General features: G+C 37.8%; 1 protein-coding gene across 1 annotated transcript in view; it reads left to right on the forward strand.

Annotated features, from left to right (window-relative positions):
- ADAMTSL3 (ADAMTS like 3) overlaps nucleotides 1–20,405 on the forward strand; it is a 192,766-nt gene extending 172,361 nt beyond the window's left edge. The window contains exons 22-31 of the mRNA XM_053465435.1: nucleotides 1,059–1,186; nucleotides 1,771–1,899; nucleotides 12,578–12,760; nucleotides 13,557–13,676; nucleotides 14,204–14,416; nucleotides 15,765–15,948; nucleotides 17,030–17,234; nucleotides 18,732–18,841; nucleotides 19,675–19,889; nucleotides 20,080–20,405. Coding sequence (XP_053321410.1) covers nucleotides 1,059–1,186; nucleotides 1,771–1,899; nucleotides 12,578–12,760; nucleotides 13,557–13,676; nucleotides 14,204–14,416; nucleotides 15,765–15,948; nucleotides 17,030–17,234; nucleotides 18,732–18,841; nucleotides 19,675–19,889; nucleotides 20,080–20,201 — 1,609 coding nt within the window. The 3' untranslated portion in view covers nucleotides 20,202–20,405. The remainder of the gene's footprint in view (nucleotides 1–1,058; nucleotides 1,187–1,770; nucleotides 1,900–12,577; nucleotides 12,761–13,556; nucleotides 13,677–14,203; nucleotides 14,417–15,764; nucleotides 15,949–17,029; nucleotides 17,235–18,731; nucleotides 18,842–19,674; nucleotides 19,890–20,079) is intronic.
- Nucleotides 20,406–25,910: the final 5,505 nt, after the last annotated feature.

Here is a 25,910-nt window from a genome sequence, read left to right on the forward strand (position 1 = left end):
GCAAGAAGCGCCCAAAAGGCCCTACATATGCATAGTGAATCCAGCAAGGTTATTTGTTTTTCAGAACAGTATCTGTTGAACCATCTGTGATTCTATCCCATCCATCTATGAACATCTATGAATGGTATTCCATTAACCTGCTCGTGGAGCATGGAGTTTAAATCATTCTTATACAGATGCACTAGGCTAAACATATTAAATAGTTATAATGTTTTACTAAAGAACAGCATAAAATACCTCCTGAGACCCCTTGCAAAAAATGTTTTTTTCCTTTTTTGAAGCTTGAAGGTACCAGTTGTCAGTTGACAAGCTTCCAAAAAATCAGGACCATGACTTTTCTGTAGGTTTGCTTAATTGAGTTGGTTAGTTTCTCTGATGTATAAGCAGTTTGACCAGTTCTGGGTTATTTTCGTGGGGTTGGAGAATATGATTAACTTGACACACCAACTTGACTCAGTCCTGCTTCAGATAACCATGTTCTTTCACGTTCCATTACAATGTGTAGGTTAATAGTTGACTTCAAATGTGTTCTGGTTGACTTGATTGAAATCAGGAATCTAATTTGCGCTACTCTGAAATTGTCACAGCGCTGTTCATGGAAGCTAACAGTTCCGTCAATGCAAATCAATGTTTTCAATCTAAAAATGACCATATATATATATATATATATATATATATATATATATATTTATGCTTTCTATTCCTTCTGTTTTTCCTGTGGAATTCTTGATACAAGTAGGTTCATGGTCAATAATTCCATATATTAATTAAATATTAATTAAAGAACTAATGGTTAAAAGATCTAGGGGACAGACTATAACATTTCAACACACCAATGAATATCCAAAGAGTACATTGAAACAATACTTACATTAAATTAAATATGTACTTATATTACATGAAATATGAATTCAGCTTCCAACAGCGATATGCTTTTGTATCTTAAGCAGACCAAAAGCCGCAATATTTTAACTCTTGCTCCTTACAGAGAATCCTATCATTTTCCACATTAAATCCAGGCAGTTTGAATAATTCATGTGTTTTTGCCCTGACTTTAGGATTGTGCTGCAGACCAGTGGGTGGTTATATATACACAGCCCAAGTATTGAAGACATGGGCTCATACGGATGTACAGCAACCAATGAACGTGGCTCTGATGTGGAAACGTCAAACCTACACTTTGCAGGTAATTATTTGTATTTTAATGTGTCCATTCCAGTCCGACCTGAAGAATGGCTGTACGTTGCGTATTACAAGGGAACTCCTGTTATACAACAGTTACTGTCCTATCCAATCATCCCTATTAAATTAAAATGGATGGTTAGTTCTTGCACAACATTTTTTTTTCTCTATATACGTAAGCACTTGTAGAACTAGCATAAAGGACATCTTTCCTAGAATCTTTCTATGGTGAAAAGGTTTCTTCAATTTTTTGTGTCATATTAATGTGATTAAACCTTGAGAGCAAGATGATATTGCATATATGTTAATGATTATTTGCTTTACATGCTAAAGAGCATAATTAATGTGTTGTCTGCACCATGATACTAATGAAATGTTTCCTAATAGATAGGTAAAACTATTCTATAAAATTAGCCACATAGGGTACAGCTAAAAGAGTTTCCAATTGAATGCTTGACTGTAGGCATATACAGTAGACACACTTTTTTTAATTTTATGTTTATTAAGTATTACCAAAGTTGCAGGATTCACTTCTCCTACTTTGTTTGTTTTCTCCTTCTAATTTTCTTTTATCAATTTGAATTAAAGAAGCACCAACCATCCAGTCCTCCAGAAGGACTATCACTAATCTGGACAGTAGTAGCGTTTTTGCGATTGCTGGAGATACTGTGGTGACAAAGACAGGAGTGAATGTGACACTGGCATGCCCTGTTAAAGGTGAGTGTACATTTTCAGCCTACTCACAGTAGATTCCCAACTAACATCCATTTGGTCCATCTAGTCTGTGTATGAATTATTTTTTAAGACCTGAAGCCTCGTATGGGTCTTGTCTTACAGTATATTTAGGATAGCATTAAATCTATTCCATGCATGAAGCTTTTATGATTTATGATGGAAGATTGTTCCAGTTATCCATAACCCCCTTAGTGAAGAATAGATGTGAGCTGGCCTGGGAGGCATGGGGCAATTCAAGTCCTTTATTAACCCCTTAAGGACAATGGGCGGTCTCTAAACCCATTGAAAACAATGCATTTTGAGCACGTACATGTACGGGCTTTGTCATTAAGGGGTTAAGGGCTGCTAACACTGGGCGACCTGGGGAGATGTAGCATGTTATTGTGTGGCTCAACAGTGGTAGCGCAGCAGCTTGCATTGTGTGCAAGCAGAGGGGAAGGCAGGAACCAGACAATGTAACGGAAGGTGTGAGTGTGTTGTTGGTAAGGTAGATTGTATGCGTAAGAGATTAGATGGGGAGCTGATATATAGCGGTGGGGGCCAGGAGTGCACTTGACTGTACTTGCCCCAGGTCAAAATGTGCCAGCCGTCCTCTGGTAAAGAAATACATGCATACATTTGCTAAGCCTTAAATCAGCAACAACAGGCAACCATTTTAAATACCCCATTTTGAGCACAAGCATCTCAAATTGATTAAAATACCTGTCTTCAGGCCCTTGAGGACTGTAGTTGTGCAGCCCTGCTTTATATTATAGCTTTTAGTAAGTGTATTTTTCCTTCTTCGAAATGTACTTACCAACTCTACCTTGTTTAGCCCATTTAGGTATTCAAATGTCCCTATCAAATCCCCTCTCACATTTCTAGCAAGCTATACAGGCAGAGTATATTCTGGCACTTATTGGATGAGAAAGTCATCATAGTTGGTTGTTCGTAACACATAGCTAAGTTGGTGGGAAGAAATATTTCAAATTTTCTTAACTGTTTACTTTAATTGTTTACTTAATACATTGCCAAGTTGTTGTCCCTATAACTATGATGACAGTAAAACTCAATAAATACTGGAAACCAGCCAGATAAAATACGATTCACATACATTATTACTATGTACCTTTACATTTTTTTTTTTGTTAGCGTCAAAATGTTATGTTTTCTAACATTTGCAAATTGCATAGAGTTTTGGGAAAAAGAAAAAAAAAATACTCCACTGCAGATCTTGAACAACAGATGTCAAGTTTCAGTTTTAGATGAAAAGCCACAATGGGGAGCAGGGTTTTGTTGCGTGCACACATTATATAAAAATACGCTTACATGCCTAACATTGTCATTTGTTAATTCCCATTCCAACACAGGAGCCTTGTTGAGTATGTGAATTTACATTAAGCATGTATGCACTGCCCAAAGTCATTAGATGGAGAAGAAACACTTGGTTCCCAGATGTTTGTTACGCAATATTTTCTATACAATGTGTGAATGGCTGAGATACAAGTCATGAACTTGTGCTGTACTTACAAATTTGAATGTGTGTGTGTCCAGATTCTGCCTAATTCAGCAGTTCCAATAGACTGCTGATGAAAAAAGTAAATACTATTACTAGATGAGTAATAATTCAAGGGTTAAAAGCAGCAACAGAAATGTGACCTTTCAATGCAGTTTAATGATTGCGGTGACTAAAGCAGCTCATGTGATCACTGACGGATACAAACCTAGCAATCAATTGATCACGTCTGCTTTGTATAATAGCAGCAATGACCAGCTTCAGGCAGGGGACAACATGCGATTATGTGAACATTAGCCTTGCTTTACCATTTGTAGCAAAATAAGAACAATTACGTCACACAAAAAAAGAAGAAGAAGAATTAAAATGGAAATGGAATAATCAGAAATGGGTGGGTGGGATATGAGTAAGTCTGCCCCTTCATTTAATTTAATTGCCCTGTAGACTAAAGGCTGATATTTTTTTAGAGCAATCTAGCATTGTTTATGGCCATTGTTTGACATGCTTTACTTTTAAAACCCTTAACCAGTTTGTGAACAAGACCTAAACTTCCTGATGAATCACGCACTATAATGTTATATTTTTATCCGGTGTTTATATGTTGTTTTTATTTTACAATAGCCAGTCTAGTGGCCTGAGTTACTATTTCAGTGTGTATAACAGGGGGAGTGGGGCATGAGTGCCCTAAATCTAATTGTTTAATACAAATCTATTGATTGTTTAACATAAGGTCAGGTAGGTATCAAATTTAGTTTCTGGTGCACCCAAAAGCTGTAAGAAGTAACCGTTCAAGGCTGCTATTTATCCAAAAGAAGGCATGGAACCAGTTTATAATTGTGCCTCATAAAAGGGGAAAAATTCTTCCTGACTCCAAAATCTAATTATTCACTAGATAAACAGGCTATAATTTATAATGTACTTTTTAACCTTTAAAGTAAACAGTGTTGTACTAAAATACACTATTGATAAAAACCTTATAATGTGTTTATTGCAGAGGTGATTCTTCTACAGAGGTCACAATGTCCAAAGTATCCTAATGTTGCTCACTGAATACCTAGAATGTTGACTCTTTGGTTTTTAGCGTTTTTTGGTCAATAAACAATGGTGTCAACATTTTTTTTCCAGTAAATGCGTATGAGCAGCGACTTTTTTGCAATAGTTCTATTATCCATTAAACATATACCGTGGCTCTGAGGAGTTCCCAAATTCCTCATGACATCAAAAGGAAAAATATATACTCCCTCAGAGATTTCACTTCAAAGCTTCTTTATTCACCACAAAAATGTTACATTTATCATCTAAGGTTTGCTGCTTTAGGAAATCTGAGTTACCACAAAAATAGTCAGGTCGTGGGGATATAATTTAGCGAGAAATTATTGTACATGTTGTGTGTCTAGTAATTCCTGACGGATACGTTGGTAAGTAGAAATTCCTTTTAATCTAGTCTTGTTGCAACCAATGGAATAGTTGGATTTGAGGACTTCATTGTACATTACCAAAAATGCAGAGAAATATTGTTTTTTGTGTTGTGTTGCTTTTGTTTGCCTTTTTAATTTGTGGGGAGCTGAAGCTCGGCTGTCCAGTGAAAGGGAGTTCCAGAGAAATGAAGCAGTGAGGGAGAAAGTCCTTAGTGGAGATGGAGCAGAAGATGTTAAAGGGGTAGAGAGATGCACGGTATGCATTGAGTATAGAGGGCTCCAGATATATGGAAAAACATCAGAGACACAATATAAGAGCTAAAGAGCCTCCGGAGGGACCCTAAGGAGGGTTTTAAAGGCGATGCACTGCAATAAAACAATAGCTTTAGTTTAGGGGTAAGGTGTTCTGGAGGACAGAAAACCTATGCTGGTGGCTCAGTTGAGAACAGGCTGCACTAGAGAAATATGGAAAGCGGGAAGACCAGCAGGCATGATGTTTATTATAGTCAACGTGGGAAAGGATTAGAGTTTTTGTTGTATAATGAAAAACGAGTTTTGCTATTTTTTTGTAGATACAATTGACAAGTTCTACTTCAAAGTAACTTAAAACATTCAAAGGGCTTATTTGTTTGTCTTTCATGAGTTACTGTATCAGACCAGTATTCTAATGTAATGTACAAAGCCACATAAAGTATTTAACCTGCAAAGTTTTGTGTATCTGGTACATATTATTGCTAACTATCTTCCCAGAAAGGATATCTACACTCCAACTTCAAGCGATAGTAACTCACAAGCGTATATTTGGTTTTATAAATGACTTGGGTAACCACTGTTTGTGTGAATAATTTACCTAGCTAGAATTTCCAACATTAAACTCTTACTGACCTTGGCAGTAGTACAAAAACGTTACGGGAATAATATTTTTGCAAGGATAAACCACTCTTTAATAATTTACTTAGTGTGTTAGGCACAAACAAGGCCTCCTTTTTCACCATGGATATCAAATTGTCTTTTCCATTTAACTGAACTTTTTTGGTGGCATCGCATGAAAAGAGACTCTTTCAGATTAGCTTGAAAACGTTCTGTTTGTACAATAATTTAGGGAAAGACAGATGGAGATTTCATAGAAAAAAAGGTTGGACTCCTTAAAATCTTCTGATTTCATAATTCAATATTTGGCTGATAGTAGGCTTTCCCACATACTAATAAAACATGCTACATTTGCGTGAGAGATTAGAGATAATGCAAAGTGTTCTACAGAAGGCACATGGCAGACTTTACTAGGACAATCTTCACAAATCAGAAAATACATTTGTTGCAGAATGCTGGGAAGAACTCGATGTGTAGCTCAGACCACTTGTGGTTAATCAGAGTACACATTTTGGTGAGATATTACATAGATGGTTATTGGACTTAGCTTGAATTTTAACCCTATTATGCTTCTTCTGTGCTCCGTTCACCTGCAGATTCTTTGATACATAATTTAATATAAATTGTCGCTAATGTAAATTGTCACTAATAGTCATCTAAGTCTAAAAAAACACATTGTTGATTATTCCTTGCATTTCAGCACTGATTTAATGCATGTTCTCACTGGGAAAGTATTAAATTTTAGACTCCAGGAATGCCATAGAAATGAAGTTGGAAGCTGTAGATTCGGATGGATGGGTGACAGAATCCCATGATGTCAAACAACATCTGGAGAACCAGTGCTGCCCAGCCCAACACTGCAACATAGACTTTAATGGCAAATAATAACCATTTGACTTATCTTGTGTGCCCATTTTTTATGCTTTCCTACTCCTCCCATTTCAAACTATATTTACTATATTATAATGATAGTAACCGTCCTTGATAAGGGCGCTCCAAGTTTTCTTTTCACCAGAGTGAAGGAAAAAAGTATTTGATCTCCTGCTGATTTTGTACGTTTGACCACTGACAAAGACATGATCAGTCTATAATTTTAATGGTAGGTTTATTGGAACAGTGAGAGAAAAAAAAATCAGAATAACGCATTTCAAATAAGTTATAAATTGATTTGCAATTATTGTGAAATAAGTGTTTGACCCCTTTGCAAAACATGACTTAGTACTTGGTGGCAAAACCCTTGTTGACAATCACAGAGGTCAGATGTTTCTTGTAGTCGGCCACCAGGTTTGCACACATCTCAGGAGGGATTTTGTGCCACTCTTCTGTGCAGATCCCATCCAAGTCTTTAAGGTTTCGAGGCTGATGTTGGGCAACTGGAACCTTCATGGGATTAAGGTCTGGAGACTGGCTAGGCCACTCCAGGGCCTTAATGTGCTTCTTCTTGAACCACTCCTTCGTTGCCTTGGCCGTGTGTTTTGGGTCATTGTCATGCTCGAATACCCATCCACAACCCATTTTCCATGCCCTGGCTGAGGGAAGGAGGTTCTCATCCAAGATTTGACGGTGCATGGCCCCATCCATCGTCCTTTTGATGTTGTCCTGTCCCCTTAGCAGAAAAACACCCCTAAAGCATAATGTTTCCACCTCTAAGTTTGACAGTGGCGATGGTGTTCTTGGGGTCATAGGCAGCATTCCTCCTCCTCCAAACACGTTGAGTTGATGCCAAATAGCTTGATTTTGGTCTCATCTGACCACAACACTTTCACCCAGTTCTCCTCTGAATTATTCAGATGTTCATTGGCAAACTTCAGACGGGCCTGTACATGTGCTTTCTTGAGCAGGGGGATTTCAGTGCTTCACGGCGTATACAGTGCTTCCCTGATATAATTGGACAGCTCTTTGGTTTTGGCCATGGTGGAGAGTTTCGAATCTTATTGGATTGATTGCTTCTGTGGACAGGTATCTTTTATACAGGTAACAAACTGAGATTAGGAACTCTCCCTTTAAGAGAATGCTCCTAATCTCAATTTGTTACCTGTATAAAAGACACCTGGGAACATGCTGATTGATTTTTTTCCCTTCTCTGTATATTTCACTTCTTCAAGCATGTATAAAGAGTTACTATTCTTTCTAGTTGAGCAGCCTTTTTGAATTTATTTTATATGCGTTACATAGTATTTTTGGTACTGGTCGTCACTTTATTACACTGCAGTTAAGTCCTTAATAAGCACCAGCTTTGGAAATCTATTTAAGATTGCAAATAAATTTGTGTTTAAGTCTTCTCTCATTCTGGCTACGATCACAGTTTATGGAGTATACTTAAACCCCATAAAAATGACCATTCCTATCTTTGCTTCAAGCTATTCATACAAAAGGCTGGGACCAAATAATTCTTCAGGAATTGGAATCATCCCCTTTTCACTAAGACTGTTGTTAATTAAGGTTCCACTTGAATGTAACACTCTTGTACGTAAATGCAGCAATAAAACTGATTCTGTTTTATATTCAAACCCTTTCCAGAAATCGAATTTATTATTTTTGTCAGGAACACGTCATTGTCGTATTGGGTTGTTGTCATAGAAATTAAAAACCCTTGTTAGGCTTCTCTGTTGTTTTTATGTGATTAAGAGGAAATAGTAAAATGAAGGATCTCCTAATGTTTATTTACTTGACATACTAGAGAGCGCAACAGTGGAACAGCACCTTTAATACTCATAATTACATGCACTACGTGTCACACTTACTATTTGGTTAAAATACGACACGGTGACACTACTGTGTAACCGAACACCAGGTTAGAGTGCATGTATTCATTATGCTAGAATAAAGATTATCTGAATGTCTATACCCAGATTTCATTTTAGAAAGCTAACCATATGTTGCTTCTTGTTCTTCAAGACATAAATATTGCTACAGAGACTGCTGCAGTCAGAAAATAAAAATAAATGATTTACATTAATGTTCGGTTTTGTTGAAAATATTCTTTGAAATCGTAAACCAGTGTCAGCAGGGAAGTAATCATTTTCAGTGTTGCCGTGCAGTGGTTAACCTGGCAGGACACAAGGCCTTGCAGTACAGACACAATGGAGCCCCATGTTCTACCTCCCTTATTTTAACCATGCGATGGTTTAACCAACGGGCGTTTTCTCAGAAGAGGGATTTTAGATATTTGGTAGAGGTTTAACATTTGATTATACGTTTTGTATACTCACCCTCGTGGATAACAAGTTTATATTCCAAACATGTGTTAACTTAAAGGACCAGTGAATTTAATGATATGTAACGAAAACAAACTCACTAAACTGTTTCTTTAGATTTAATGCACGTTAAAAGGTACGCTTGCAGGAATAGGACTGGCAGCTGGCACCATGCGTTCATCAGGGGTCTATTTTAGGATATATGGATACCGCTGATTGACGTATCATGCTGTGATACGATCACATTGACTCCAGAACCTCCCTAGCACTAAGAGAACACATATAATCATACTTGGGAACTCTTTGGGTTTGGCCAGGAGTCTCCAGGTTAAGTGCTGTTTCCCAGAGTCTCCTGGTCACTTTCTCTTTTCTGCTGGGCAGGGGAGCATCATTTAGCAATGCGCACTCCCCACCTGTGTAAGACTGTTTGGAGCTAACTCTATGCCTATGCACAACCCTACCCCACCACACACACGGCTAGCTTTGGCTTTATGGATTGATAGCCTTGCTTACCTTGCTAGCCATTCTGAGAAATGTTTTAGACTTGAGAAAGGGAGAAGAGCTCCCGAAAGCTTGTCATTCCAAAATTCTGTTAGTCCAATAAAAAAGGTATTATCACGAGATACTTATTCCATCTGTTATTTGATATTGACACCACTGGACCAATACGGCTACAACCTCTACATTAATATATATATATATATATATATATATATACAGGCAGTAAATAAGTATATTCTAGCAGAAAGAGGTTTTCCACTCCATTTAAATTGGTAAATTCAGTATCAGGATCGATATTTAAGTGTGATCTGCAAACATAGGACAGCGTGGCAGCTCAGCAATTCTAGGCAAATGAAGCCACCCTCTATTTAGGAAATAATGTGGTGCTCTATTGACAAACAGCAGAATACGGAAGGGCTTGTATTATACAAAATTAATCGTGCATTGTGAATGAACAGTTGTACAGTAGCTGTGTTTGCATGTGACTAATGTTTTATATCACATTTTCTCCCAAAGCACAGTAATGTGAGAATATACTCACCTCGCGGATATAATTTGTGGGTCATGCCCCGTAATAAACCACACATTAACTGTAACTGAAGTGCATGCCCCTTTACCCTCTGGCCCATTAAATCATGCGGCTGTGAACAGAGAGAGAAAAAACGACGAGAACAAACAAATCCAATGCCACTTTGTTCATTAGAGAACAGCCTCTCACAAATCTATCTGCTGCTTTTTAAAATTTTAGACTACAAGATTTAATTAAAGTACAGAGCCCTGATAAAGAATATGCATGTCTTGTTTATACACGCTAGCTACTCATGTTGCCTCTAAATGGCTTCAAGGCATGCAAGCATGTAGCCAACTCCTGCTGGGCAAGCCACAAATGTAGAAGTAGAGCCAAACCATAGCAGAGCCAGGCTTTAACTTGGCAATAAGGAACAGAGCAAAAGGAAGTGAAAGCAAAGCTTTAATAAAAGTCAAAGTCAACCACCTCTTCCAAAGCTCTCTGTTCTTAGGATGGCCTAGCCCAAACACAACAGTTGGCGCCTATAAAAGTACTGGATATATATATATATAGAAAATGAATTCTTTGGGCGATGCCTTTTATTTGGCCAACACGGAAAAACATAGCCAAAGACTTTAAGGGCTTCAGTGGTCTCTTCGTCTGAAGAAGAGACCCCTGAGGTCACAGAGGGGTAAGTGACTCTACACCTTTTTTGATGGTGTCCTAATAAAAAGCATCAGCTTCAACTAAAGATTTGATATATTGAGGCACATCACATGTTTTTTTCCCTCACATTGATGATATTTGAGTACATTGAGTACATTGATGATATGTGTTAGTACAAAGTAAGAAATACTGATCAGTTAATACATCTTTACAAAGACAGATTTGGTGGATGAATGCTACATACATTCCAACAAGTTCCTGCTAACCCCGCTCCCACTAATGACCTATCTATTTTCCTTGGCATCTTCTCTTCTTTATTGGAAAAGCTGGTCTTCAACAATGCAGGAGCCAACCTTCCCCATAAAGCTGGTAGGATTCTCACTGTTAACCCCTTAAGGACAATGGACGGTCCCTAAACCCATTGGAAACAATGCATTTTGAGCCCGTACATGTACGGGCTTTGTCATTAAGGGGTTAAGATGGTTTCTCCTTATGGAGTGATTGTGCAAACCTTACTAATGAGCAAAAAAAAAGATTTACTGGCACTTTAAAGAAGGACATCTTTGTTTAGGGGGTCGTGATTTTCTAGGCTAGAGGGAAGGCTTTAGAGTACTGTGCAAAACCTTTAGGCAGGTGTTAAAAATGCTGTAAAGTAAAAATAATAGTTTGAGGGTTTTTTTTTAAATTATTTAACACAATGCAAAGTGAGTGAACAGAAGAACTCTGAAGAATTGATGCTGTTCTGAGGCAAAGGGTGGTCACACCTGCCTACAGTGTTTGCACAGTACTGTATGTCAACTGGTCAACTAGGGAAAGTCCTGTATCTAATTAAATAAGGCATTGGCAAAATGTAATTTATAAACATGCTCTGCAGCTTCTATGCACATGATTGCGAGTTTTGGGGCTATATATGATACTCTTAGTATCGCCATACAGTCTGAGCGCCTAGAAAAGAAGGTACATCATCAGGTGAGGAAAGAGTAAAGGATGTCCCAAAGAAAGTCTGCTCTTCCTAAACAGAGACACTAGGGAGATATGATGATATTTCTTTTTCATCAAACCATGCCATGAATTTTCTCAGAAGCTCTCATGCATCAGCACACACCTATGTGGTTGGTAAAATGTCTGCTTCGCAGGACTCTCCAAGCACAGCTGCAGGCCTCCTCCCGTTTCAGCCCAGTAGTCCCCTGACCTCCTGTGTATGTTTGGTGTCTTGTTTTCAGGGTTTGGTAATAACATTTGTTCAGCACACTGAGGAAGTCATAGGGATCCACGTAGCACTGCCTCGGATATGTTTATATCATTCTTGTCCTGATTTGTGTTTCGGTTTTACAGCCAAAGGCTTTTTCAGTCAACACATGTGGTATAAATATCAACACTGCTATTACTCCAAGTTAGTCTTGGATAATGTTTACAGGATTCGCAAAAAGGAGCCTTTGTTTTTATGTCAAAAATATCTCCAAACTGCCATATCAGAATTTTAAGCTAACATAGGAGGGGAAAAAAATGAAAATCCTGCTTAATTGCCTGCTGCCTTTTTTCTGTCTACGAATATTCAAGGCATCTTAGGGCTGTTCATCTGATGCCACCGTGTGGTAAGAATCAGGAGTCCCGGTGATTTCAGAAAAGGAGTTTATAACAAGCTGATTGTACAATGATTTGGTTTTTGCTCTGGCATATTGAGTTAAAATTGGTAACTATATTGATCTCTATGTCCGTTTCAAACTTTGCATGTAAAATATTTTACCCATTGGATTTTTTCTTGACAGAAGGTTTGATATGTTGTCCCATCGAGCCCTAAAATAAGGTCTGTGGAAGGCAGGTTGAAATCTGTTATTAATAAAAGCTGAACTGTTTAAAAAACTAAATATGGAGACTCCCCTGTATGTTTTATTGATTAATGCACTGTTTTGTGACAATGATTCCACAACAAAGCATGTATTGATGCATAAGTGTTCTACATATGGCCATAACGCAACAACAATGTCTCTTCATCCTGCGATAGGTTTTCCTCGTCCAAAACTTGCATGGTTAAAGAAAGAATTCCCAATGGCAAACAATTCATTTCTGCATTCCAACGGTTCTCTTCTGCTCGCAAATATATCGGCCGACAACCAGGGGACCTATATTTGCATAGCAACAAACACTCTAGGAAAAGCAGTAGCAGCGGCCGTCCTGAACTTATCTGGTTAGTATCAGACTTCTCTCCTACATTTTTCTACTATGACATAGTGTGCTGCGCAGTTTTATAATGCCTTTGACTTTTATAGCATTTTTCAGAAATGACATCTGCAGTGAAAGTCCTCCTACAGTTATTTTCTAAATAACTTTGTACATAAAAACTGCTTTTGTCTATTTCCTGACTGCTACAATTTAAGTATAGGTTGCAATGTTCTGGTTTTTACATTGATATTGAGCTGTATGTGGAATGCTCTTGGTCAGATCCTGAAATGTCTAACAGCAAACTCATTTTATAATTGTCTTAACTGATACAGTTAAATACTCACTTTAGATCATGCATTTTTAGCTAAAGGTTGTAACGCAACACTGCTATTGCTTCTAAGTCTGATGTTTCCAATTTGAGTTAGTATAGGAGAGTGTATAATTTCCGTTGACTTGGAAGTTATGAATGTTAATACTGATATATTAGCTAGATCCTTGAAGCAATTGATGCCTTATATGTTCTAAAAAATGTGCATAGTAAATGTTAAATTGCCAGGAGGCGGATAATGAAATAAATTAATCTAAAGTTCATTGGTGGTATTGCTTGGGTTATTCAAGATCCTGGGCTAGATTGTATAGAATGTTTGCATGAATTACCGTTTGCACATAGGTTCCATACGCTCACTAGAAACAATGGATAACCATAAGTATACCATACAGACAAAAAATTGCCTTGGAATGCCCACCAGCAATGCCTCTGCAAAACTGAATCAAGTGGTCTTATTGCTTTTTTTTTTTTTTTTTTTTTTTTTTTTTAACAGGACAAAAGATGCAAGAATCTTACCATGAACATCCCAACCGGAAAGGCAAAACACGGTTTGCAATGGCATCTCCAAGGGGTACTACCACTGTGAGTCAACCTGGAGAGCTCCTACGTATAGGTGGGTTTTTCTTCACATTTTTAGGGGCATAAGACATAAAATAGTTGTTAAAAGTGCAATACTAAGTCAAATATAGATTACTTGTATAAATGTGTTTTAGATGTTGATGATGCCATATGCTTTGGTCACAGGACCCTCAAGAGATTGCAAAGTAGTCCTTAGATCAAGTGGTGCACTAGATTAAAATATGTGTAGGGTCCCACGTGTATTCCTGCACCGCATTATTAGGTACTAATAGAGTTCTAGTGTTTCTGGAGCAGACTCATGTGAGAACGTTTTGCAACAACACCACTGGCTAACTTTCAGATAATTGCTTGGACACATTTTACTGCTGGTCTCTGGCTGTTCTCGAATAGAGATCATATGTTAATTTAGAAGCCAACTATGTACTCATTGGGTGTATTTATGGCAGAAAGTGTTCTTAAGTTAGTAGTTTATATTTAACAATTGATAGACATATTCATCATACGTTACTAGCCAAAAAGTATGTTTCAAAGTGTAATGACTTAAATGTATAATGCTTATAGGTTGTCCAGTACAAACCAGCCACCGATCTACAATACATTGGTTTCTACAAAAGCAGCCAATAGAAGGAGTAAAAGGCCTGAAGTACCAACTTCTCATCTCAGGCCGAGTGCTGGAAATAAATCCTGTATCCGAGGCCTATGTTGGAGAGTACAGATGTTGGACTTCAAATAATTCTCGGACAGCGTCTGCCTGGGTTAACGTCACTCTAGATGGTAAGCATTTTTTTATCTATGTGTTATCTCAAAAGAAAAAGCATGTAATGTTTTTCATTCAATGCTGACTCTCATTAGGATGCAAAACATACCAATAACTCCTGGTACTGGCTAAAAATATTCCTTTTGTTGGTAAATATAAATCAAGATAATTGTTTAGCAGAACAGATGCTTGATCTGGAATTGTTTGTTGGATTCCAGAAGGGTGTTTGGCACAATAATTCTGACTTCCCGTAACTAGCCAACCTTCTCAGACCCTTTTGTGGCAATGATCCTACCCTATGAGTGCCATAGAATGAGGAAGCGACAGAATGAGCAATAAGATCGTGCAAGGATTAAAGAAATAACATTGTTCTTTATACATAACCCTGATGAATTAAGAGGCCATTCGCCTATGAAGACGAACAGCTTGTATATGCTAAGCCATCTGGTGTAATGACATATGCTATATATTGCTCAACGTGTGCTTTTCCTGTATAACAAACGACACCATGCCCAAAACTGAAGTCTTCTTTGACATCCTGGAATTTGACGATTAGCCATTGTTTAGGGTGAGGTGCTAATGAATTGCAACTTGCATATTTTATTGCTAAATTACCGTCAAAGGGGTTCCAGCAATTTAAACAATGTAAATTATAAGAAAAGGAGCGGAAAAGAAAACAGTGGGAAACAATGAATTAAGAACTGCATGACGAGTTGCAGTAACAAGCCTGTGGACACAGCTGGTAACTATCATCGGCTGCTGGTTACCACAGTAAACCCGAACTCTGTGCAATTACATAAAACATCGCTCAACTTAGTTTAGTACTTCATCTTAAACGTGGTGTGAAAAAGGGCAAATATATCCACGGGAGATTCGTTGACGAAACACAAAGGGTGTAATTGTTGGGCATCTCCAGTTTGAGAAGCTCCCATGCACCAGATGTCGCAGAGATACATTTATTTATGGATCATGTGCCCTTTGTCCGCAATTGAAATCAAGGCTGGTATTTGTTTAGGGTTCGCACATCTGGAAAAAGAAACACTCACATTGACACTAAAAATGGCAAATAACAAATATACAAGGTCAGGAGAAAAAGAAACTGCCATGGAGAATACTTTACAGTTCATGGGAAATTGTGTTGTAAGAACCTAATGACATATTGAAGAATGTTGACTTTAATGGAGGATTTGTGCGTGTGTGTCTGGGGTGGAATAATAAAGGGCGACAAGCCAGTTTTTGTTGATATACCACAGCCATGTGTACAATGATATTGAATGAATTGAGTAAAAAATGCAACATGTACCTGACCCTTTAAATTATTACCCGGTTATTGCTTGAACCACGAATAATTGGTTTCCATCACAGCCTACAGATTAAAATATGGCGAGTGGACTCCTTGCTCATCTGCGTGTGGAAACACTGGAATCCAGTTTAAGGCTCGGCAGTGTGTGAGTGCCGAGGGCTACAGGGTAAACAACTCGCTGTGCGAACATATTCAGCCACTCGTGGACAACTCTCAGCCCTGTAACATACAAGATTGCCCCCCAAGGTAAGACCCGGGTAAAATGGAGTGCATTGTAATTTCAAACTCGAGAATCACCAGCTGTACAGAGAAGAGCTGTATTCAGTGGCATGACGTCCATTCCAGCAGAATAGCCATTTGTACTTGAAAAAAAGGCATTTGGTTAAAATTATTTTAAATGAACTTGTTATTGACCCCAGTGATTATCTTCACTGAATGTAGCTAAGTTCGTCCAATAAAACAATGAGAACATATTTCGAGATATTATTGAGGAGGAATAAGGCTAATTTCTGATTACATTATGTGTCGGAATCACAAATGACGCGTGTATTGTTTACAAAAATAAGCTGTGATCAAAATTCACTGTATTGGCAATATATAACTGTTTAACGTATCATGACGAGTTTACCTGTGATGTCATTCCTCAAAGATTACGTAAAGACTCTTCTCTGTAGCAGATGATGAAAATGCCAATGTAATTTGCAGTTAATGTGGGATTAAAACACATGCACATCAGAGCTTAATTTATAAACCTTCTGCAGTAGGATTCTACAGGGTCCCCGGTTTGTTTACTGTGCAGTGCAGGGTGTGTATATGTATGTATATATATATATATATATATATATATATATATATATATATATATATATATATATATATATATATATATATATATATATATATATATATATATATACACACACACAATCCAAAGGGAGCGGCTGCACACTCAGAAATATTGTTAATATACACAGGCTTTTATTTGCCTGGGTGCTCCAAAAATAGCCAGACACATGTAACCAAAGAAAAATGGGCACTCGCGGGTCTTTGTAGCAAAGTGCATTAAACACTAGTTTATTTCAATCAGCACGGCCAACGTTTCTTGAGAAAGGACCGGAGGTGGTCCGAAACGTTGGCCGTGCTGATTGAAATAAACTAGTGTTTAATGCACTTTGCTACAAAGACCCATGAGTACCCATTTTTCTTTGGTTACATATATATATATGTAACCAATATAATATATATATATATATAATATAATATATGTATATATTTATATATATATATCGATGATACATAATAACTCTATGATATTTTATCTTGTTAGATGGGCCACAGGTCCGTGGTCTGATTGTCCTGCGTCATGTGGCGCAGGATTCCAACAAAGAGAAGTAACTTGCCAGCAAACAAAGTCTGATGGTAGTGTTAAAGTTTTGCCTTTAAGTTCCTGTGGCTATACATCTCGACCAGCTGCACGAAAGCCATGTTCCTCTGAGTCCTGCATGGAGTGGAAATCCCAGCCCTGGGGACAGGTAAACACTGCTGTAATCACTGCATGATCAGTGCGTAAAGAATCATTATTGAATAAGATATTATTTTTAAAGATGCTAATGTTTAAATCTCTCCTATTTAGAGAATTTTTAGATGTTTATTGGATCTCCAAAAGATTATTTTCTGAGTCTTCTACTTTTTACTAAGGATAATAGTTTACATGGAAATGTCCCCCAAAAACTGAACGTGTGTTGGCGTGAACATGCTGCATTAAGCAAGAAAATCATCTCGTGCTTAGTAATTCTTTACTCCTTCTTTATTTACAATCAATATAAATGGTGTTTGCAGCAAGGGAATAATAAATGCATCGCCTTTGAGTTTAGTGTTATAATGAAAACATCCCAGTAATCCTAATTCTAGTACCATTCACACCTTTAAAATGTGGTAGTTAAAGCAGGATTTGGGAACGTGAAGGTATGTAGACACTATGCAATTTAGGTTGTTCTGTGTGTGGAAAGGTAACCCATAAAAGTTTTATTGTAGAAAAATTTTATTATAGTAATTTTGGGAAGGGAGCTGCACCAAACCAAACATCACAGTGTAACAGTGTTAAACCCCGCTGGCAAAAACTGCCATGAGTAAGAGAGTTTAGTTTCTCACCATTCTGTAATTGTGCGTAATTACAGGTGTCATTTCTGAGACTTTAACAAAAGCACCAGATCTGAACCGGTACAACATGGTAGCAACCAAAAAAGTAAAAATGTCTATTTTCTTCACCTTTCTTTCAATATCCCCCACTCTATTTCATTGTGTATCTGTTTTTCCATTTTCTCCGTCTTATTCCCCTTATTTTTCTCCTATTGTTCTTTGTATTCCCACTGTTCCTTACTGCTTTTCATCCTTGTTATTGCCCAGCTTTCTTCTTAGCTTTTTGAAACCATCCTTGTCCAGTATCATCATATCTGATCCCCCATCTCCACTCTTCTAATAGAGCGCTAGCTGAGCCCCACCTCTTGTTTGTGTTCCGTTGTGAGACATGAAAGGGCATTTTCCATTGTGGTTTAATGGAAGGGATATAACGTGTGTGTCTTTCAGCAGTGAGGATAGGTTTCTGTGCAGTGAGGGCTAGTGAGGATAGGTTTATAATCACTCCAACAAGTTCATAGCCATGCAGACCCACAGGAACTCCCATGTCCATTCACCACTACCAGTTACTTTTATCCACATAGCCTGGCTTGCTTAACCATCACGGAATTCTTCTGCCCCCAAACTCTGTTTTTCTGGCTACCTCTTTTAAGCCACAGACTGTTATTAGGCTGTTCCCTGATGCTGTTGTGGGCACAAGTCCTAGGAAAGGGTGGCTGGTTATTGGCAGTCGACTCTACTGCTCTCACTTCATCTACTAGTGTCACCAATGTCACAGGTTAAATTAAGCAAAGTTTTACAATTATAAGTAGTGGTTCCCAAGGCTTGTTAAACACAAATGTTCATACAGATGTCAAAGATTGGATTGTGAGAAATATGTCATTCTATTTCAGTGTCTGAATAGATGTGCCGGCCAAGGAATGGGTTTACAGCATCGCCACATAGTTTGCCAGCACCAGAACGGAAGCACAGTACCTGACACACACTGTGACAGGCGAAAGAGGTATTGTACAAAGAAGATGCAATGTGTACTTATGGAACTGTTGTTAAGATCCACAGAAATGTGGATCCAAATTGGTAATCCTGTCCTAGAGGGCCTCAGCTTTGTGTACCTCCTTCTGGTTCCTTTTGGTCTAGTAGGGTTGACCTGTTCAGCAGTCTCTACCATTAATAGTATTGATCTGGAAACCCATGATTCCCATTTAATTAACCCAGCTTCTGAGGCTCTAGAAATGAGCAGACCAGTTGGCAAGCCATACACGTCCTTCGGACAGCCTTTTAGGATTTCATACCCATACTTAAACAAAAACAAACAGGCAAAAAACAAACGGCACTCTGTAGCTCTCACTGGTCTTAAGAGGGAAAACAACTTAAAAGTAAATGCTATGGAGAAACACAGGAGCACTGTCTGAGTTTCTTCTGAAGAAAGCATCTTTGTATAACACTCGCTCGTCATTTACTGGGACACATGTACTTAGTATATTACAAAGCATAACATTTTAATGTTTGATTACTTTAATTATTAAATTGCTCTTTGTAGCAGGGTTTAACATGAGTTGTTACAGGATGTATCTAATAATGCCTTTTCATATTGTATCCATCTTGGCTAAATACATAATATGGTGCTCGATGCTCCAGTTTACATAATAGATCAAATTCATTCACAGCTATATTTCCATACATACAGAAATATAATGAAATGTATTATATTTTAACTCCATCAATGCCAGCATATTCAGTTGTGCCAGATGACTCATAGCGAATTGTATGTTGGTGCCTGGAACATGTTTCTATATTAGATCCAACAGAATGTATTTTGTTTGATGTTGTCCTCAGGCCAGCTGCCAGGAGAAATTGCCCTTCAGAGATGTGCAACGTGTTGTGGAGGACAGGTCCTTGGCGGCCTTGCACCGCAGCTTGCGGAAATGGCTTTCAGTCCCGGAGAGTCGATTGCATTCACAGGAAAAATGGCAAAGTTGTAGCTGACCAGTACTGCATGTGGAAACGGAGGCCGACCACTTGGCAGCACTGCAATGTTACGTCTTGTGGAAGTATGCAAATGTTTGGCTATTTCAATCATTGACAATTGCTTTAAAAAAAAAATGGCCTTAAGAGAACGATGAATGTTTGGCAATGCAGAACTCTGCTTATATCAGCAAAATTGCATACATATAATGATATTATACACTGCACAGGGTGCTATGTTATCAACTCATTTTAATAAGATCTTTTATTTTTCAGAAGGAGAATGCAAGGACACAACTCACTACTGTACATTTGTAAAACAACTTAATTTATGCTTAGTAGAGCTCTACAAACAGAGGTGTTGTGAATCATGTAATGGAACAGACCTCTCCTCCTGAAAAAAAGCATGTTGAGCGTTAAACCGAAGATATGAGAAGAATGCTCCCGATTGTATAAAGTCTGTATTTAGGAAGACCAACCCTTCCAGGTCTATTCAGTGGAAATCCCTTTGTTGCTACCAAAAGTACTTTCATGGATGTGTTGAGTTCTATTGCACTTGGTTTAAATGCCAGAACTACATGTCCATATCAACCCACCTTGTATTAATCCTTTAAATCTTGCTATTGGCCAAGATGGTAGCTGACTATGAGGCAGTGCTTTATGAGTTAAAAGAAAGCATATGCAAATAGATCACAAAAAAAGGATAAAAGCCTTTTATATCATCTCGGAGTTGAGAAAGCACAATTAAATGAAAAGTGATGTATCATTTATGTCCTATATAAAATATTAGGGGCACCCAAGTGAAGTTCCAGCGGGTGTCTAAAGCAAATAGACGCTACATCAGAAGTTAATTTGATGGAAAGAAGAAATTCCTTAAAAAATTTATAGTAGAAGGAAATTAGAATTATAACAATAGATACCTTTACTATAAGGCAATGTAGAACTTTTTTATGGAATATAAAATAGTGTTGGGTCATGTTTACTAAGCTGTGTTTTAGCAGAAGACTACAAGGAGGATGCAATTCGCTGTCATCCATCTTATAGGCGAGGATGGCTTAGTAGATTTGAGCTTTTGTAGGTCGCTATTTCCTGTGGATTTTGGAAATATATTTGTCACAAATTGTGCTATCCATTTAAGCAAAAAGTTGTTACATTTTCGTCTATTTAGCGAATGACAGAAAAATAACATTAAGTCGCATTCTTGCTGATTTCACATATGTAGTTGGGCATTAGGAAAGGGTTTATAATCAGTACATGCCACTGGGGTTCAAACAAGGAGCTTGTAGGGGAGTTTGTGGGAGTTTAACCCTCTGACTTCACTACACTTTGTGGATGACAAACCCCAGCGTTTCCAATCCATCTTTGGTGAATAAACTTTTATTTGCACCCTTCATTTAGTGAAGGATCTTCTTAACCCGGTCATTTTAAAATCCATACAACCAGTTATAGTATACAGATATATCCCTTAGCATTTTAACTTTCATTATTATTAACTCTGCTACGATTTTAGGCAACCGACGCATCAGGTATATACTACAGTATATGTGTGTGTTTACAATCTAGTGTGTGTGTTTGTGTGTGTAAGAATATAACTTTAAGAATGTATGGTGTGTGCACCTCTATATAATCAGGACTCCAAAAAAAGAGAAGAATTAACATTATGGTCTGTTTCCTTTATTTATAATGATGTATAGATGAATAGTGTCCTTATAATCCTTTAAATGCTAGCTTTGATTGGTAGCAGACAGCAAGAAGGGACTTGGTTATGTTTGGCCTTTGAATTTGAGGACATAAAAAATAATTTTGAAGAAGAAGCCCTTGATTAGAATTTGTCTTGATTAGAATTTGAGTCTTTACAGTGAACTCTGAATAACCATCTTAAAGTACTTCATTTTACACCATGAAAGTCAAAGTAAAAATGATCTCTGTATTAATTTATTATCAATAATTTTAAATGCCACTTATGCCAGTTTGGATTTGTGGGACGACAGCCAAGGTGACTTACCAAATCTTTCATACAGTCTTTTTTTTACCTATTCAGGCCTTAATATACACCTTTATTATCCAGGTGGCAGTAATATGATCTCCCTATAAAATAATTACTGGACAACTTTACTATACAATATCAAGAGGATCATGCATATTGTTTTTAGCATAAAAACATAAAGATGGTAATTAACAACATAGATGAGGCTCAAACTGCATATAAGAAAATGAAAAAGCTAAAAGCCATTTTATGACAAGGTAGCATAGTCTAGCGGCAGCAAAAATAAAATTGATATGCCCAAAGCATTCACCCGTCTGTACTTGGTCATGGGAGAAAGATTGAAGGCAAAGACCTCCAAACTGGTCTAAACATTTAGCATAGATACCGTTACTGTATGGTTTGATACCCCAGGATGAATGCATAGGACCAAATTATCATAAAACAGTATTGTCAATTGGAGTTAAGACATCGCTCTTTTCCCAAGTGGACTGTAGGCAAGCAAGACTGGACTGTAATCACTGATGTAAAGAGCTGGTTGCAGATCATTAAAAAAATGAGAACCACCACTGACCTATTTTAGATTCCTGAGTCAGTAACAGGATAACCTTAAAAAAAAAAAAAAAGAATCTTTTTCTTGCTTTTAAAAGTTGGAATAGTATATCCAGAGAAATAAAGCATATAGAACATGGTATGAAAGGTGTTTAAGTATGTGTAGGAATGGGAAGCAGCAGAAAATACTATGAGGATGTTTGCAGACTGGCAGCAAAGCTGGGATCTCATACCCAATCCATTGGCTCTTTATATTTTATAAATAACCATAATAGTACTGACATTTTATTCTGATACAGAGCATTTCAGATGTGTGTATGTATAGATATATATATAATTATAGGAGAACAAAAATGATTTACATGACTTCAACAAAGGTGTGCACCTCACGGTGAATTCCATGCCGTACAGGGAATGCCATGTCTGCAACTCCTTCTTCTGGTGGTGGTCTATAGGAAGGAAGCAATGTTAACCTTGTCGTCTGGTGGCACAGATCCATCAGTCCCTCAGTAACTCTGAAGGGGAACATCATCATGTCGTGGCACCTGCTGTCATCCACACTCCAGGTGAGCCCAGTGTGTCCCAGTCTCATTGCTTCTTTCCTCTGGATTACCAAGCATTGACAACCCTTTGCTACAGGACAAGTATGTAGGAAGGAGGAGGACGAAAAGAGGGCACAGAGAAATGTTGACAAGTAGACTGGAAGGTGTGCTCCTGAAGCTTTAGGAGCTATCACAATTTGTTTAAGGTTTTAATTCAGAGCATTTATATGCAAAGGGAGTTGAACACATAACATGACGTTTCAGGTGCAAGTGAGATTTTTTAAAATATCACCAATTTTTGATGCATTTAGTAAAAAGTTACTAGTCACAGGTGGATTTTTCTGATTTTGTTGTTGCTTGTAATGTATTAGTGAGTAGTTGAGCAGTGTTGACAAATGCACAGATCTAAAGTCAGAGCTTTCGTTGTGATGAACATTCACTGCCCAGTTTAGGAAAAGCATAGGCCTGAAATGGGTGAGGCATGAAGGTAAATGTGATGGACATGGCATGTTCAAAATGGCTTAGGTATACACATCAGTTGCTATCCAACTTCCCATGGCCCACCTTAAGAACAAGGTGCCTTTAGGCCTCTGCCTAGTCTTCGTAATGACAATCCACCTTGAGACACGTCTTCTTCACGTTTCCTCAACATCCCATACATCCGTGTATCAAATTAGCCGTCTCTCAACAATGAGAGTTCCCCTTACAACCCAACCACTTTGTACAGAAATATCCTGCCTTTCATATAGCTGCACATCACTGAATGTTAGACAAAAACTACTGTATACAGATACTCCAGTACCTTTGTCTTTTAAATCATATAGGGGTCTTGATTGTTATTAAAGATTTATAACTTAAGAGATTAACTTTGTAAAAATACTTTTTTTTTTGTACATATTTATGGTCTGATTGAACCTTCTGAATGCCAGAGGGGTGAGCAATGCATTACTCCAGCAATGCGTTACTGAAGCAATGCGTTGCTCACCCCTCTGGCAGTCAAAGGGTTAAGTGCAATATTTTAATTTTTTTGTTTTGTTTTTGTTCTGTATAGTGTGTAATAAATATTGTGGGACATATATTTTCTTATTACCAAATCATTTTTGTTTTCTTCTGTATTTAAAATATGACAATTTATAGCACTTTTTTGTTGACAAATGTGTCTTTAGTTAAGCATGCATGCAATATGGAAGCACAACAGCTAATATTTGCTATTATTCATTTGACATTCCTGCAAAGCTTCGTTGTATCATTATCATCAACAGAAATGTAAAATGTTTTTTTTTTATGTCTCCCGAACAGAGTTACAGTATTTTGGCAATAAAAATTATACCTGAGTTATACAAATGATGGGGTTCCTTGTGTTTCTACTCAGTTACTGTATCAATATTCTTCCATTTACAGTATATGCATAAAACACGCTTAAGACATAAAATGATTGTTTATACGATCAACTAAAACTTTCTTTGCATTAACTAGCGCTAACGTAAAACAAAATGCTGTTCCAAAGACCTACTCCCCTTGATTTGTATTCTGGGGCACTCTCATGATGTATGGATCCTGTTTTTGGTGTAAGTGGCTGTGGCTCTAAACACGTCCTGCATGTGATTTTGGTATACTCTTGTGTGTCATTATATTGTGGTGCGCACAAACACAAAGTACCAGTTTTTCACAAAATAATCCAGCGATATGATAACAAAACACCTATCTGGATATGAATAATTAAAAATGCCATTAATGCACCAAAAAAGCCAAGGCTACAGTTGCTTGACTTGCATCCAAGCTGCAACAGACCATCAGCCGCACACAGCAAATGCCTAGTGAGTTGGCACCTGATGGCCCTTTTATTTATTGGCCCTTCCATTTAATGTGCAGATGCATGCTAGAAAACATAATAATATAATAATAATATTTACTATGAAGGGCCAACCCCAACAACTACTAAGCTGGCCCTCCATCATGCATAATTTAATTTGGCAAGGAGACTTTGGAGTAATCTTAATGATTTAACTATACATAATACAGGGTCAGCCTAGCTCTTTCTGCAGCAGAAGTTTATTGGGGATGGGTCTTTATATATGTATGGCAGCTGAAACATAACTCTCTTGTCAACTCTCTCTTTAATGAATGGACCCCTATAGTGTAGCGCGCATGCATGTCATTTATTAGCTGCTGGCCTTAAAGCATCAGGGCTGATTTTTATTCCCAGTCTGTTCCCCCCTAAACACCACTGACTTTGCAGGACTTTGGGGAGCAATTTCAGCTTAAAGCGGGTAGAAAATTGGAAGATCTGATGGGCCAAGTAGGGGTCTGCAATATGTAACCCTTAGTATCCTTAGCAGCCACACACAAGCAACGCAGACACAAACCGCCAATGCCCACTTAATATCCACTTCATTCAGTGCCCGTAAAGTCTTAAATTGGCTTCATAGGTTCGTATCGCATACAAAGTTAATATTGTTCTTTCCAACTTGGTTTCCCTCCCGAGCAAGCATAATTCATGAGCATGCCGTGCCGGATTTCTAGTATGCCTTTCTCCCAATGTCGCTTTAATAGTACAGCGCATTTTTTTAATGTGTAGAAAGTTGCCAGAAAAGAAACATTGGTGTTAGGGATTGATTTTTTATCTGGAATGAAATCTGGCATTAACTCAGTATTTTAAACAAGATTCTTGGTGAAGGGAGCCTACAATCTGAATTCTGTGGCCAGCTAGAAGTCAGCACCGAGTGATTCACTTCTTAGCCTGAACGCTCCAGGAGCCAGGGAGTATTGGACAATACATCTCCGCTCACGAGACCCCAAAAGTACTCCAAGGTCATACGACGTGTCTTAAAAACTACCTATTTAATATAGTGTCACAAGGGGATATGTTCAGCGTTTGAAGAATTCCTTCCCCCAGTTTCCGGGTTCACCTATTAATCAACATTACTTCAGTGAAATGGTTCAGCTTTACCTGGGGGGAGATTTCAAACAAAAAAGTGTAGTTCCTTTCCCACCAAATGTCAGCGAAATAGTAGCTTTCAACACTTAAA

This window comes from Spea bombifrons, chromosome 4 (assembly GCF_027358695.1).
Source record: "Spea bombifrons isolate aSpeBom1 chromosome 4, aSpeBom1.2.pri, whole genome shotgun sequence".
In the NCBI taxonomy this organism is placed as follows: domain Eukaryota; kingdom Metazoa; phylum Chordata; class Amphibia; order Anura; family Pelobatidae; genus Spea; species Spea bombifrons.